Source organism: Myotis yumanensis, unplaced genomic scaffold (genome assembly GCF_028538775.1).
Source record: "Myotis yumanensis isolate MYYU_CA2020_CCGP unplaced genomic scaffold, mMyoYum1.0.hap1 SCAF_7, whole genome shotgun sequence".
Taxonomy (NCBI): domain Eukaryota; kingdom Metazoa; phylum Chordata; class Mammalia; order Chiroptera; family Vespertilionidae; genus Myotis; species Myotis yumanensis.
In genome coordinates this window covers 42,307,716-42,323,753 of record NW_027223758.1, presented here as the reverse complement: position 1 = coordinate 42,323,753, position 16,038 = coordinate 42,307,716, and the positions used below count along the sequence as shown (strand labels likewise).

Below are 16,038 nucleotides of genomic sequence, written 5' to 3'. Positions count from 1 at the left end.
AGGAGTTCAACAAATACAATTATTTTCAATTATCCATAAAGAGGGATTCACAGCATAGATATGTGGACATAGAAAATCCCAAAATCTTTATTTCAGTCAATAATTTAAACTTACTTTTTCACAAAATCACAAAGAATTACCAAAGGTAATTAAGTTGCAGATATGAATGCTACCTCACCTTCCTTTTCTCTTCATCACCAATCCACTTACTCATTCAAGTGTCAAAGACAAAATGCTCAATGATATTTATGGGCAGATAGTATTTGCAGACCACCATGTGTGTCTTGTTACATGTGTGATCTCATTCAATATCAACAGCCCTATCCAGTAAGTACTATTTCTTCTACCCATTTTATAGATAACATGTTTATTAAGTGGTAGAGATAGGATCAGAACCCAGACTTGTCTGAATTTTGAAACAGAACACAACAGTTCACATATAAGACAATCTAAGAGATGGCACATGAGGTAAATTGAAAATTATTTTTTAAACTAGACGCCCAGTGCACGAATTCATGCATGGGTGGGGTCCTTTGGCCTGGCCGGCAATTGGGGCCGATTGGGGCTGGTCGGCTGGGGGGAAGGACCATGGGAGGTTGGCTGGCCGTGGGAGGTTGGCTGTGGGAGCGCACTGACCACCAGGGGGCAGCTCCTGCATTGAGCGTCTGCCCCCTGGTGGTCAGTGCGTGCCATAGCAACTGGTCGACTGGTCTTTTGGTCGTTCAGTTGTTCGGTCGCTTAGGCTTTTATATATATAGATGATTATATTCTAATTTTGCCAATGGTGAAAATAGTGAATTAAATACTATACTATTTCCAACACCAAATAAATCAATGTAATATCTGCAACCAAAACATTTGTTCAGTTTTATATTTGTCCAATTGGCTAAATTATTTTCACTGCAAAATTGGGAGGGCCCTGCCTGGTGCAGCTCAGTTAGTTTTGTTTCGCCAAAAGGTTGCTGGCTTGATTCCTGGTCAGGGCACATGCCTGGGTTGCAGGCTTGATCCCTGGTAGAGGGTGTTTAGGGGGCAGCTGATCAAAAAAATTTTTTAAATATATTTTTGTTGATTTTAGAGAGGGAGAGGGAAAGAAAGATAGAAACATCAATGATGAGAGAGAATCACTGATTGGCTGCCTCCTGCACACCCCCTACTGGGGATCAAGCCTGCAACCTGGGCATGTGCCCTTGACTGGAATCAAACCCGGGACCCTTCAGTCCGCAGGCCGACGCTCTACCCAGGTCAGAGCCAAACCAGGTAGGGCTGATAAATGTTTTGATGTTTCTCTCTCTCCCCTTTCCTCTCTCTTTAAAAATCAATACCTTTTTTTTAAATGGGAGGAAAGCTGTATAATTAGGAGAAAAAACTTTATGATTTAATATAAGCACATTTTAGAAAGAGCTCACAAAAAGCAGCCTTTGCTGTACCGTGTGCCTTGGCCCACTGGAGGTTCCGCACCAGAGACTCTGCAGAGTACGCGGTTCCTTGTATTGGATCAGTCAGTGCTCTCTTTTCAGACAAGCTACTTCGAATCTCTAGAGCCTGTTTGCCTTTGGTGAGATGGCATTTACCCATATCTAAAAGATAAGAAGTAAATATTATTTTTTAGAACATAATCCTTCCATTACCTTTTAAATACTTAGGTCAAGAACTCTCCCATACATTAGATTATGTTCTCAATAGCATTTATGCTCAACCAATATTTACTAAGCACCTAAGTGTGTCAGGCATGGCTAGGGTGTGACAGGGAGCAAACATAAAATTACTGAACCGGCTCGCTTCTAAAGGCCCCTCTCTAGCTTTTATCTCCTATAATTCTAATAATGCACCCTTACTAGCAATATTCTAAGCCTTGAAATTCACAAAGAGCTGAAAAGTATATTTCTTCACTGAACAATACTCGGCTGAGAAATAGATTTAGTTAGTAAACATGACTACACATCTATGAGAAAGTTAAGATATCCTGTCTTTACCACAGATTTATTTTTAACAAAGGAAATTATGCGTTAAAACCACCAGCAGGGTTAAGGCACCGCCACTGCCCGCCGGCCATTACCCCAGGTACTGTGCATCCTCCCACGCACGTTTCTACTCAGGTGGAGGTGTTGGTAAGCAGTGTGTGTCCAAGTTTTAGATTCTGAACTTAACACAAATGTTATGCCATATATATGCTTGGTATATATCATCTATGGGTGAACTGATGCTTTTTATTAAGTTTTTAAAATAGTTAAATTATATTTAAAATACAAAATCAGAATAAACCATTTTAAAGTTTCTGAAGCACCTTCATAGATCTGTTTGAAAATAACTGACATACTTTCAAAGGCTTTTTTTTTTCAGCAGCAGCAACTTTTCTTCAAATAAGAGCTTAAATAGAAGCTCAATATGTAAAACAGATAAAAGCAGAACTTGTTTGGTTGAAGGAGGTCTGAGCCCCAGCTGTCTATGTTGAATGGGAAAGTGGTTAAGTCAAGTGACCCAGCTAACAGGTCTGCACTGAGAAAAACACGACAATAAACAAATGTGACTAACAGCTGTTAGTGAAGCATTCAGACACTTTATATTCAAACTGCCATCTTTGGAACAGGAAACTCCAGTAACTAGTTTGCAAAAGAATTGCCTTCTTGTTGATACGGCTTATAAAATGATATTTCAAAAAATACATGTCAATCTACTGATGTAACACTACCTATTTAACACCTGCCCAAGCACAGCATGTACTGGGCTGACAGGGAAGGGAGTGGAAGGAAATGAAAGACCTGGTGTTAGATCTCTAGGATCACGTCCTTAACACGTTAAGCGCCATGTCAGTCACCGGTGACTGAAACGGAAAGGAAGACAAAACAGGCTTTGCGCTTAATGTGCTAAAGCAAAAATTTAAAACCACTAAGTTCATCAAGAAAAAAAATGAACCCAGTTTTTTTCCACTAGGGCCTCAAAATTTCTGTAAAGTTTCATCTGTCTGATGCTGAGAGGATGCTGGTTGAATAATTCTTTTGCAAACAAATAAACTTGGCAGCATGAGGCACTAGGCATAGAAACAAGGTAAAGAGCTGTGAGGATCAATTTTTATTCATTTCTCATCATGTCTGGGGTCAGCCTTGTAGTTCAAGTAGCGCTGCACAGGTGGCATGTGGCTAAGTCAAGAGAGAAGGAAGGAATTAAATAGGAGTGTTGCTGAGCATGACAATAAAAATTATTTTATAAAATAAGTATTAATTTCAAACCTGCACAATAGGAATAAAATAATTACCACATAGAAAACCCTGAGTAGCTTTCTTTTTATTTTACCTTCTGCAACTTCATCCAGTAACACAGTAATTTTCTTGTCTTCCAATAATCTGTCTTTTAAAAATTTCATGAAGATTCCATTTGCCAATCCAGAATGCTGGATTTCAAAAGCTTCTGCTCCTTGACACCTTAAAAACAGCAAAAATAAAAAATGTTTTCAAAGCAAACACTTGCCATGTGGGGTAAATACTGATGAGCCTCAATTGCTTCCCTGCCTCTTGCATGATATCCTAACTAAAGAGTTAACCTCTACACAGGAACTAAATGCTTTGGTGCTTAGTAAAAAGAAAGGTGCCAAGATATGAAGTGCTAAAGTAAGTTATTTAAAATTGCTATAAAAAATATCAAGGAGACCTAACCAGTTTGGCTGAGTGGATAGAGTGTCGGCCTGAGGAATGAAAGGTCCCAGGTTTGATTCTGGTTAAGGGCATGTATCTTGGTTGCGGGCACATCCCCAGTAGGGGTGTGAAGGAGGTAGCTGATTAATGTTTCTCTCTCAATGATGTTTCTAACTCTCTATCCCTTTCTCTTCCTCTCTGTAAAAAATCAATAAAATATATTTAAAAAAATATCAAGGAGCCCTGGCCAGTGTGGCTCAGTTGGTTGGGTGTTGTCCAGTGCACCAAAGTGTTGCCAATTTGATTTCTTGTCAGGGCACATGCCTAGGTTGCAGGCTTGAACCCCAATAAGGCGTGTGCAGGAGGCAGGAGACAGATGTTTCACTCTCACATTGATGTTTCTCTCTGTCCCTCTCTCTTCCTCTCTCTCTAAAAATCAATAAAAGTACTTTTTAAAATGTTAAAAATATTGAGGAGGAAATTAATTCCTATATGTCTATGGATATTTCTAGGCTTCTATTCTACAATAAAAAAATAACAAAGAATAAAGGAATCTTAAATATAAACAAAAATGTTTCTTACGTGGCATATCCAAACACAATGTTGGCAGTGACTTTCAATGCATCCAAGATTGGAATGGTATCATCGTAGTCATTTCTATTTAAAAGGTAGGAGGGGAGAAGGCCAAATACAAAGGTAAAAAGTTAAACAGCATTTTTAAAAAGAGCACAAGTAACAATGTAATAAAAATATAACACTATTCTACTATACATAATTAAAAATTATAGATTCAAAATTCCTTTATCCAATCACCTACATATCTACCAAAACTAACCCAGGGCACCTACACTGTTGAGACATCTTTTCTCTTGTCAGTATTTACACTGGAGTTACATTTGAACTCTGGCATTGGATTTTGGCTGGCAATGCTCAGCAAGCAAAAACGTGCGACTCTGAGAGGCATCATCATTAGCTCCCTCCCTTAGTAACATGGGCGGACAGATGGGATCTGGTTCAGCTAAACTCTCTGGATCTGCAAGACCAGGACTGGCTAGAGTGAGCAGCGCCCAGCACTAGGGGTGCTGTTTCTATGAGATTCCAGAGGAATAACTGCAGTGGCCTTAGAGGCGTCTGAGCAGCTGCACCATTCGTAGAATGAGTAAATATCCAGACCCTTCAGTTCTTTACTTTTGTCCTACAGCAAATAGGAAAAAGTTAAAATAATTAAATACACACAGAGAAAATATAGTTTCCTCTAGTTTTCTTCTTAATCAGCCTCGATCTATACTCTACACTTTACAAACTTAAGGGGTTCTTAGCACTTGCAGGTTTGCCATAGATGTAATTTGCCAAGGTTGTTGTTTAACTCCAACAAGCTTTGTTGAATAAAGATGAGACAGCTTACCTTTTCCTACACATGTCCAACAGGAACACATTGAGCCCCGTTTCTTTTTCTTGCATCAATTTCAGTATGTTTTGCACACACAGACAGTTTTCAGACCTATATGGATTTGGAGCATCAATAGGAACCATAAAGCTGTTCCCAAAGTTTTCATAACCATGTCCAGCATAGTATAACAATCCTGAAGAGGGGCAAAAGGGGCAAAAGTTAATTCTAAATCGTGCTCTGAACATGTATGCAGCGCTCTTTAAAAAGTATAACTTTTATTTTCTTCAAGTTAATGCAAACTTAAGAGTTTCCCAGTTATAAATACAGTTAATGTTAACTAAATGCGCATTGAAAATTATTTTGGCAACAGCCTTCATTTTAGTACTGTGTTTTTTGCCCATTCATACAATTGGTTTATTCAATTCTTTCATTCATTTAGCAGATCAGTATTTAAAGGGAAGATTCTGTGCCAGCCACTGTCCGGGCTTCAGGATTACTAACAGAGACAAAAAACCCTGCTTTCATGAAGTGGCAATCTTGAGAATGCAAACAAATAAATACACGTATGACAGATGGAGAAAAAACATGTTCCATGGAGAACTATAAAGCAGGGCAGGTGAAAAGGAGGTGGGTTGGGGGCACACTCCTATTTATCTGTTCTATTTTGGGTAGTCAGTGAAGGCCTCCCTAATATGGAGACATGTGAGCAGTGACCTACAGCACATGGTGGACAAGCTAAATATTAGGGGCAGCACATTCTAGGGATCAGGTGGAGGAATCTCCAAGTGAGAATGTGCTTCGCATGGGGACAGTTGCAAAGTCGTGTGAATGAGTGGTGTGAGCTGGGGACGAGCAATAGAAGTTTAGTACTGTATTTTATTTTATTTGTTAAATATATTTTTATTGATTTTTTACGGCGAGAAAGGGAGAGGGATAGAGAATTAGAAACATCAATGAGAGAGAACATCGATCAGTTTCCTCCTGCACACCCCCTACCTGGGATATGCCTGCAACCGAGGTACATGCCCTTGACCGGAATCGAACCTGGGACCTTTCAGTCCGCAGGCCGACGGTCTATCCACTGAGCCAAACCGGCTAGGGCTTAGTACTGTATTTTAAACCAACATCAACATGCTGTCTTGAAGCATGTTTTATTTATTTATTTATTTATTTATTTTTCTTTTCTTTTTTCTTTATTGATGAAGGTATTACATATGTGACCTTATCCCCCCATTCCCCCACCCCCCACTCATGCCCTCACCCCCCTGGTGTCTGTGTCCATTGGTTAGGCTTATATGCATGCATACAAGTCCTTTGGTTGATCTCTCCCCCTTACCTCAACCCTCCCCTACCTTCCCTCTGAGGTTTGATGGTCTGATCGATGCTTCTCTGACTCTCAATCTGTTTTTGTTCATCAGTTTATGTTGTTTATTATATTCCACAAATGAGTGAGATCATGTGATATTTATCTTTCTCTGACTGGCTTATTTCATTTCAGGCATTTCAATACAATTAGTAAGGGTTCGATAATATGAACAACTTTTTCTAAGAAGAGCAGGGAAATCTGATTTCACGAATTATTACTTCTTTTATGTTATGATATATAAATATCATTAATTTTTCATCTAGAGTCTCTTGAAGTAAAATCTAAAATTTGGGTTAGTTTCAGAAATCAATAGATGAGCCATTATTTCTTTACTGAGAAATGATACTATGAAAACTGCACCCAACAACTCGAAAGATTTTCTTGAAAAGAAGTTTGTTTTAGCTGTAAAAAAAGACACAACAAAAATATCAGGATGGGCTGCCTTATAAAAATATTTGAGAGAAGTACTTGTGAAGACATATATCCCTTAAGCATGCAATCTCTAGAATCCACTAATTTTGTTCTCTTAGATTCTGGAATGAGACTTCTTTATATAGTATTCTAAAGTTAATAGTAAAAAGGCCTTTAGATAGGGAACAACAAAAATACCAATATAGTGGTTACAGGCCCAACTCCAGCAGAGAATGTGGCTTTGAACACACACACACACACACACACACACACACACACACAGGATCCAGGTCTTCTCCTTAAACTCATTAAAATAACGAAAATGGTTCTTTCATATGACAAAACAGACAACACATTAATTCTGTATGGGTTTAATTTAGATCTCATGTGTTCCCTGAATATAATCACGTAGGTACTGCAGGAAATGAAAAAGAAAAGGAAGACTAAGTTCTTGTCCCCGAAGTTCTTGCAACTCAGTCAGGCAAGCTCATGTTGTTAGTTAAACAACAAAGGAAATTAGCACATAATTATTACCATAAATTATGCGATCAGGGAGGCCCTGTATGATATGAGTGAAGCACAGAGAGGAATGTAAGTGTGAGGGGTAGTAAACACATGAACTTGGGAGAAAGAGTACAATCTGGAAAGGCAGAGGGAAAGAGGTATAGTGCAGGTAGGGAGAACAGCAGCAAACAGGGCTTGGACCTGAATGACAGCTAACAGGAAGAATACTATTTTGGCAAGGAATTAAATAATCATACATGAAAGTAAGAGCACACAGATAGGGAGCATTTTAAAAATTATGACAAAGGAAGTGGGTTTCATTCACTAAGCAATGAAGATCAAGCAAGTGAAAAGACAACCTAGAGCAGCGGTCGGCAAACTGCGGTTCGACAAACTACGGCTCACGAGCCACATGCAGCTCTTTGGCTCCTTGAGTGTGGCTCTTCCACAAAATACCGACTTCTGCGCATGGGCCACGAAGTTTCAATCGCACTTTGTATTTTGTGGAAGAGCCACACTCAAGGGGCCAAAGAGCCGCATGTGGCTCGAGAGCCGCGGTTTGCTGACCACTGACCTAGAGAATAGGAGAAAGTATCTGCAAATCATGTATCTACAAGTACAGCTTGTATCCAGAATACATAAAGGGCTCTTACTTTCAACAATTAAAAGGACAAATACCCAAGTAAAAAATGGGCAAAGGATTTGAATAAACATATCTCCAAAGAGAATATACAAACGGCAAATAAGCACATGAAGCGATGCCCAACATCATTAGCCATTAGGGAGATTCAAAACAGAATAAAGGTACCACTTTGCACTTCTTAGGATAGTTATAATAAAAAAGACTGGCAATAACAAGTGTTGGCAAGGATGTAGAGGAACTGGAAAACTCATTTATTTCCGGCAAGAATATACAATAGTGCAGGCAAGTTGGAAAGAGTTAGGCAGTTCCTCAGAAAGTTAAACAGAGTTATCCTATGACTTAGCAATGCCACTCCAAGTTACCTAGCCAAGAGAACTGAAAACATGCCCACAAGAATGTGTATATGAATGTTCACCACAGTATTATTCATAATATCCAAAAAGGGAAACACCCTGAAGGTCCATCTTCTGATGGATAAACAAAATGTGGTCTAGCCATATAATGAAAGATTGCCCAGCCATAAAGATAATGCTACAACATGGATGGACCCTAAAAACATGCTAAGTGGAAGAAGCCAGATACAAAAGGCCACATATGGAATGATTCCATTTCTATGAAATGCCTCAAATAGGCAAATCCCTAGAGTCAGCAAGTAGATTTGTTGTTGCCAGGGGCTTGAGATAAGGAGGAATGGAGAGTGACTGCTAATGGATATGGGGCTTCTTTTTGGGGTGATGAAAATGTTCTGGAATTAGGTGATTGATGTAAAACTTTGTGAACATACTAAAAACCACTAAACTGTACACTTTAACAGAATAAAATTTATACTTCTCTATCAAGTATTCAAAATATGACTATTCCCTATCAGTCTCTTTACTGCTTCTAGAGAAAGGTATGCTTATTTTTTTTTTTTACCTCCATTTCCCTGCTCAAGGCACCCTCTCTCCTGTCTGTCTACCCATATCTAACCAATCCTCAGAGTTATGTTGACATAAGTTCCGAATCCTCAGCCAGTTGTCACCTGGTTTCTGCTCTTCTCACACACTTGACCCTCTTGCGGCACGCTCACTCTAAACACTTACTAGCTTTACGGACATTTTACAGTTCTATGTCTATTTAATTTCTCTGACAAAAAGTGATCACAATAAAGACATTGATCTTATAACATCTTAATGGTTTTCAAAGCACCTTCATATACACAATCCCATTTTAATCCATATAATAATCTTTAAATGATTTATCTCCCTATAAGATAAAAAAAATTAAATTTAAAAAGATTACGTGATTTGTTTAACATAATACAGCTGGTAGGTGTTTGGACTCCATATACAGCATTTTTTTCTCACTACATTAAGGGACTTACAATTTGAGAGTAGATCATGTTCCTTATTTTCTGGATGTCCCTCAATACCTAGCATGCTCCTAATCTGGGCTATGGATATAATAGGAACTCAGTACAAACATAATGAATGTATTAAATTAACAATGCGAACCAATCAGGACAGAGGTAGATCTGGAAACCTTTTGTAAAGGCTCTGATTTCCAGTGGGAATGGTAACATTTCTACAACTGATCTTACTTAGAGACTGCCATGCAGAAAGCTGGGGTTTCACTCCCACTGTATCACTAACACGCCTGGCTCTAAAAGGGTTGTCTTGGGAACAGAAGCAATGTGGAGTAAAAGTTTAGCCTCCAAAGCTAAGCGTGGCCCGTTATTTCATTGCCATATGCCCAGCTCTGTAATCGCTGAAATGAAGGCACTTTCAACAAAATACCTTTTGCCTGTCCCAAAATAACTTATAAAAAGTGTAAGCATTTGTATAAAAGTCTACATCCAAATTATATTGCAGGAGATTAAGGTTTTTATGTAAAATGAACTAAATCAAATCATTGTACTTTAAAAATTCCATATCTAGTACTGCTTATTATTTTAATTACCTATCCCATTACTCAAGGACTAAAGGACAACATATATATCTTTATAAATGACAAAAAATTTAATGTGGTTAGAAATATAATCCTATAAATTAGATCTTTAGAGAATTTTATTTCTTGGGAATATGATTTCCAAGAATATAGCTAGTTACAGATATTTATTTTTGTCTCAGTTGAGTTAAAGAGCAGCATACCTAGCACAGTGCTCTCATTAGAAGACCCTCTACCACCACCATTAGCACTATGGACCCACATATATGAGTATACAATCTGTCATTTGTATTGATGACATCAATTAAAAGCAAAATTACCTAAAATTGGTAAGAATTCTAATAAGAACAATATTGTTTTGACAAAACAAAAAACATGAAAGTAAAGACACTAAGCTAATTAGTTATTCATATGGAACTATAGCATAAAGACCAAATCTATTACCTTTTACAATAAAACTTTTCAATTCAACAGTGTATTTATTGCATCTTTCTCTGATTTTTAACTCTTAATCTAACTTGTTCAATGAAAAAATAGTGGATAATTATTAAAATGAAGATTATAAATATCTTACCATACACTCCTTTGTCTAAAAGTAGTAAAAATTCATCCACAGCGTTGCGCATCTCATATTCAGTCAGATCCAACAGTGAAACAACTTTGAAATCCAGCTGTCTTAACAAATTGGTCAATTCATACACATCCACCAAAGGAGCTTTAAGCTTGGGGTGCTCCCAGTAATTCATGTTTCCTATCAAAAGGGCAACCTTGTCCTTAGCTGTTAAAAAAGGGATTTAAAGAAGGATATAAGAATTAAAATAAGACCCATGGAAATGGTATCATTATAATAAAAAGTACGCTTTACAAATAGGAGTTCCTTATTATTTAATTTCATCTTAGGATGATCACTTTATGCAGCAGACCAACATACTGAGGACCACAAAGGCTAATAAATCAAACAACTGAAATTAAACTTATTGAGAGTTTTGAGAACCAGGCAAAAGATATTTATTAGCTGCATATGAAATATACTGATAACTAATATAAAAGTATACTTTTATTGAAGTACAACAAGAATATTATTATAATTCAACTAGGCTTTTAGAGCAAATTTTAAGAAGGTATGTTTGAAATTGGGTTCCCATCAAATTAGGTTCTGTTTTGCTGACAATGGAAGATGCTAAACTAAAGAAAAAAGAAAAAAAAAAAAAAGAGGAACAGGAAGAATTTGAAACAGAGCAAGTAAGGAGAAATACCAAAGAGGACAGAAAAGCAGCAGCTTAACAATTACTGCATCTGTATTTTTTTAGGTGACATATTGTCTTTTCTTGGCCTTAAATTTTTTTTTTCCCATTTGGGTGAGATGCAGTTACGTTAGGGATATGCGAAGACTTTTGTAAGAATATGTGTTTTGTTTTTAAATATATATTTTTTATTTCAGAGAGAGGAAGGGAGAGGGCAAAAGAGAGAGAGAGAGAGAGAGAGAGAGAGAGAGAGAGAGAGAGAAACATCGATGATGAGAGAGAATCATGGATTGACTGCCCCTGCCACACCCCCTACCAGGGATTGAGCCTGCAACCCAGGTATGTGTCCTGACAGGGAATCGAACTGTGATCTCCTGATTCATGGGTCTACTCTCAACCCCTGAGCCACACCGGCCGGACTGTACAAATGCCTTAACAGTTTATTTTCTGACCTTAGTGCACTGAGACTTTGTTCAAAGTTGTATTCTTATACAAAGAATTTTTCTGTTTTTAAGGGACAAAAAGATCTCCACCAATGCCTTAAAAAACTATCAGCTAGCTTAATCAGGTGTATAGCTTATCCAAAAACAGCTTAGTGCTTAAGAGGTCTTCAAAACTGTACCTTTGTTAGTTTGGGTCAGATTAAAAATTAAATACTTGAGACCATGCTATGACTGTAGGAACCTGTTACAATGTTTTTGCTGAGGATGTTACAGTGTGAATCTGTGAAGGAGACAGAGGGAGCAGGGAGATGGAGTCACAAGAGCATCGGGCAGCACCTGCCACCTGGCTGAAGAGCCACACTGGGCAGGACTGCAGGCCACCTCCTCTGACACAGGCCAGGACTAGGTGACCAACCTCTGTCACAAAGTGCTGCTAAGTAGTTTATTTAGAAATGGCTATGAATACTACTCTTATGAATAAGCACAAATAATCACATTGCTGATTATTTGTATAAAACTTAACATCATTGTATTTCCTTTTTAAAAAGTTTCTTCTTAAATAAACCAGACCAAGGTAATCACTATATGGTAAGACTATTAGCCGGCTAATCCATAGAAAGAACATTTTCAGTGCATTTGCTGGTGAGTCCAAACAGCCCTGTCAGAACTCTGACCCAAGTTCAATGCAGAGAAGGGCTCAGTACAATCTACTTCTAAGAAAGAAGAGATGTGTTGTCTCTGGCTTACACCATCATGGCCCAAATCATGAGGTTCCGAAAGATATTCAGGTATAAAGTGTTTGTAAATCATAGTGGGTTTTTTGGTGGAATATTATGATAATTTAATTTTAAAGTCTATCCTAAAATAGGTTTTATTGGCAGAAAACAACTAGAAGGTATGTAAAAGGAAAAAAACCACTGGAGTCTTTGGGGGAAAAAACAGTTGTCAAACTATGAATGATAGGCTGTTTCTGTTAATATCAATACTTATTTCATTGGTTTTGCTATCTGATTGCAAGAACACTTGGTATAGTACTAAGTGGAAAAGTTTAATAATCTAAGAACTATGTACTTTGAAATACATGTATTCATAATTGACCATAACACTTCAAAATATGTTCCCTCGTGATAATTTTTAATAGTTAGCTTCTAAAATGTCTTTGAGCATTTTCTTGAAATAAATGGTAATAAAAATGATGAGTAAATAAATCTTACCTTGTTCAATCTACTTGTAAAACAGTTCCTGAATGACAGGCGAACTGGAGAAGATTTAGAATAGAGAAGCAGACGGCAGTGGTCGAAATGAGAGATGACAAACACATTTCAGTAAATTAGTTGTAGGAAGGAAAGGAAAAGCCAGAGTTTAGAAATATGATAAAGGATGAAACAGTAAAATTTGAAGTTGAGAAGATAAGAGTGAGGAATGAAAGAAAACTTCAAAATAACAACCATATAAGCAATTTATGATGTTTTTCAGGTGATAATATAAATGGAAGAAACTTTCTATAGAAAAACATTTACTGTAAGAGCCACCCACAATTTCTTGAACACAAACCACTTACTGGAAAAAGGAAACACAAATCCAAGTTGATTAAGCAATAGAATAAAACCACTTCAGAAATGTATTTAACTACATGATCCTAGACATTTTCCAAAGCTCAATGCAATGTGTTCTTTAAAAATTGGTACAGTGTAATATCATTAATTCTATGTCTAATAATCTACTGGTGTGTTACTCATTTTATCTAAAATGGATTAATATTCATAAGTACCTGGAAAAGGGTCTGGCACATATTTAGTGCTATGTAAATATTTGTTAAAGAAAATCTTTGATCATCTGTCAAAAATTGAGTATTAAGATCAAATCTGACTGGTTGAATATACAGTCCTTGTTGGTCTTATGAGTAAAATCTTTTATTCTCTGTGTCCTACAAAATATAGCAAAAAATCCTTATCTGGCAAACAAAGCCATTCATATTCTAGCTCATGCCTGCCTTTCCAACTTCAGTAAAAGACGGCCCCCAATGAGACACAGTGTCCTTGCTCTCACATAGTGTAGTCACTCCCACTCCAGTCACCAGCCTCTAACCCCAAATCTGGGCTACCCTGTGATTCACTTTGAACCATATAATGTGGTGTGACACTCCGCTAGTTCTGAGTCTCAACGTGAAGAAGTCTGGCAGCTTTCAGTTTGGGGATCCATGCAAAGAAATCAGCTACATGGTAACACCACATGGGGAAGGAGGAGAAGGAGAGAGTGAAGTAGACCAAAAGCTCACAACAGTAAAACGGGAGCGCATGCCTCTTGAAAAGGGCAGCCACTATTTAGACACAACTGACAGCTACCACTTTTCATAAGAACCTAGAAATCTGAATTTTTATGATATATCAGTGGCAACTGATTATGATTGTTAAAAAACACGGCATGCCCCTCCCAAAAGGTCAGCCTGTTTTGTGCTCTTTTCTCTGTGGCCTGAAGCCTTGGTTTTAACTTCCATATCTATGCTAATGACACTCATATCTATATCTCCAATCCTGGCCTCTCCATAGAATTCCAGATCCATGTATACAATTGCCTGCTGTATACTGTCACCTAGATGTGACACAAATACCTCAAACTGGTTAGGTCCCAACTGACAGTCATCTGTCCTCTGAAGCTTGCTTTTGAATCTATATTCTCCAACTCAATGGACCGTGTCACTACCCACCTACAGGTACAAGCAAGGATCCTAGCAGGCATGGTGATTCTCCTCTGTATTTTATACCCTATAGCAAGATGACAAAAAAGCTTACTGATTCCTAAAGATCTCCTGAATTTGTTCTTGTCTTCTGCATTCTCATTGATAAGCCTAGATTAGATTCTCATTTCTTCTTCAGACTATTACAACAGTGTCTTAATTGTTCTCCTAAGCAAAACATCTCTAACTACTTTACTTTCTACACCAATACAAGACTGGCTTTGGGAGAGATACATCTCATTCACTCCTCCACTAAAAAGTTCCTTCCAATGGCATAAATGAGAAACGCGGCTCCTGAAGATCTAGTCTCACCCTTCTTTTCTCGCTTCCTTCTCTTTATGCTCCGAGCAAGGTGTGTTACTTGCAGTTCTCCAAATTCAACAGTCTCATTTCTTAGCACTTAGGATTTCAGGGTCCCTCTGTTTGGAAGGCTCTTCTCCTACTTATACTACAAAATACAGAACAGCTACTGCAACCTCTCTGCTGCTTTTCTAATCTAACCCCACCGAAAGATAGTATTACTCACCTCTATGTAACATACATGTCTGTTTGCATGTTGCCAAAACAAAGAAATCATTCTACAGAAATTGACTTGGTCCCAGAAATTGAATTCAAAATAATTTTAAGTCTCCTGTTCTATAATTTATTTTACAAATATCCAAAATAAACCATTTGGTCTCAATATCATTCAAGTATTTATAAAAGCTGTCAAATTGAAATAGCTTAAATTCCTTTATGCTCACCATAAAAGAGATATATGTATAATCATATTTTGAGCAGGTATTTTAAAGCTTTACTCACCCAAAGGTTGGTCAGCTGTTTGCTCTTTATTATCTATAAGAAAATAAAAATGCAAAGAAATAAGGTGTTATTATCCATGATGATATATATATATATATATACATATATATAAAATTATCTCCAGGGTTAGAGATACATAAAAACAGTGAATACCGTCAGTGGCATTAAAAAACAGAATATGGTTTCTAATAGCTAACTTATGATTTTAAGATTCCCACATTTTTTTTTTTGTATAATTTGTTGGGTTCAGTTTGCTATCATTTTTGTTGAGGATTTTAAAAATATATATATTTTATTGATTTTTTACAGAGAGGAAGGGAGAGGGAGAGTTAGAAACATCAATGAGAGAGAAACATCAATTCAGCTGCCTCCTGCACACTCCCTACTGGGTATGTGCCCGCAACCAAGCTACATGCCCTTGACCGGAATCGAACCTGGGACCCTTGAGTCCTCAGGCTGACGCTCTACCCACTGAGCCAAACCGATTAGGGCCAGAGTCCTCACTCTTACTCTGCCTGTCATCTCAGTTAATGCTTTCTCTTTGGCTGAACTTGTTTAGACATCTGTTCTGATTAAAATTGGCAAAGAGCCCAGTCGGCATGGCTCAGTGGTTGAGTGTCAACCTATGAACTAGAAGATCACGTTTCAATTCCTAGTCAGGGCACATGCCTGGGTTGTGGGCTCGATCCTCAGGGTGGGGGTGCAGGAGGCAGTCAATCAATGATTCTCTCTCATCATTGATGTTTCTATCTCTCTCTCCCTCTCTCTCTTTGAAATCAATAAAAAAATAATTGGCTGAAGAAGGATGAACATTCCTGCCAACAGTCAATTTCTTAATGGTTACAGACCAACTACTTATTTATATAATGCACTAGAGGCCCAGTGCACAAAAATTTGTGCACTTGGGGGGGAGGGTCCCTCAGCCCAGTCTGTGCCCTCTC

General features: G+C 37.8%; 1 protein-coding gene across 2 annotated transcripts in view; it reads right to left on the bottom strand.

Annotated features, from left to right (window-relative positions):
- MALT1 (MALT1 paracaspase) overlaps positions 1–16,038 on the bottom strand; it is a 53,329-nt gene that overhangs the window by 4,860 nt on the left and 32,431 nt on the right. For both annotated transcript variants that reach the window (XM_070420375.1, XM_070420376.1), the window contains 6 exons: positions 15,098–15,130; positions 10,447–10,650; positions 5,038–5,215; positions 4,215–4,289; positions 3,295–3,422; positions 1,431–1,580 (listed from right to left, as the gene is read on the bottom strand). In XM_070420375.1, coding sequence (XP_070276476.1) covers positions 1,431–1,580; positions 3,295–3,422; positions 4,215–4,289; positions 5,038–5,215; positions 10,447–10,650; positions 15,098–15,130 — 768 coding nt within the window. The remainder of the gene's footprint in view (positions 1–1,430; positions 1,581–3,294; positions 3,423–4,214; positions 4,290–5,037; positions 5,216–10,446; positions 10,651–15,097; positions 15,131–16,038) is intronic.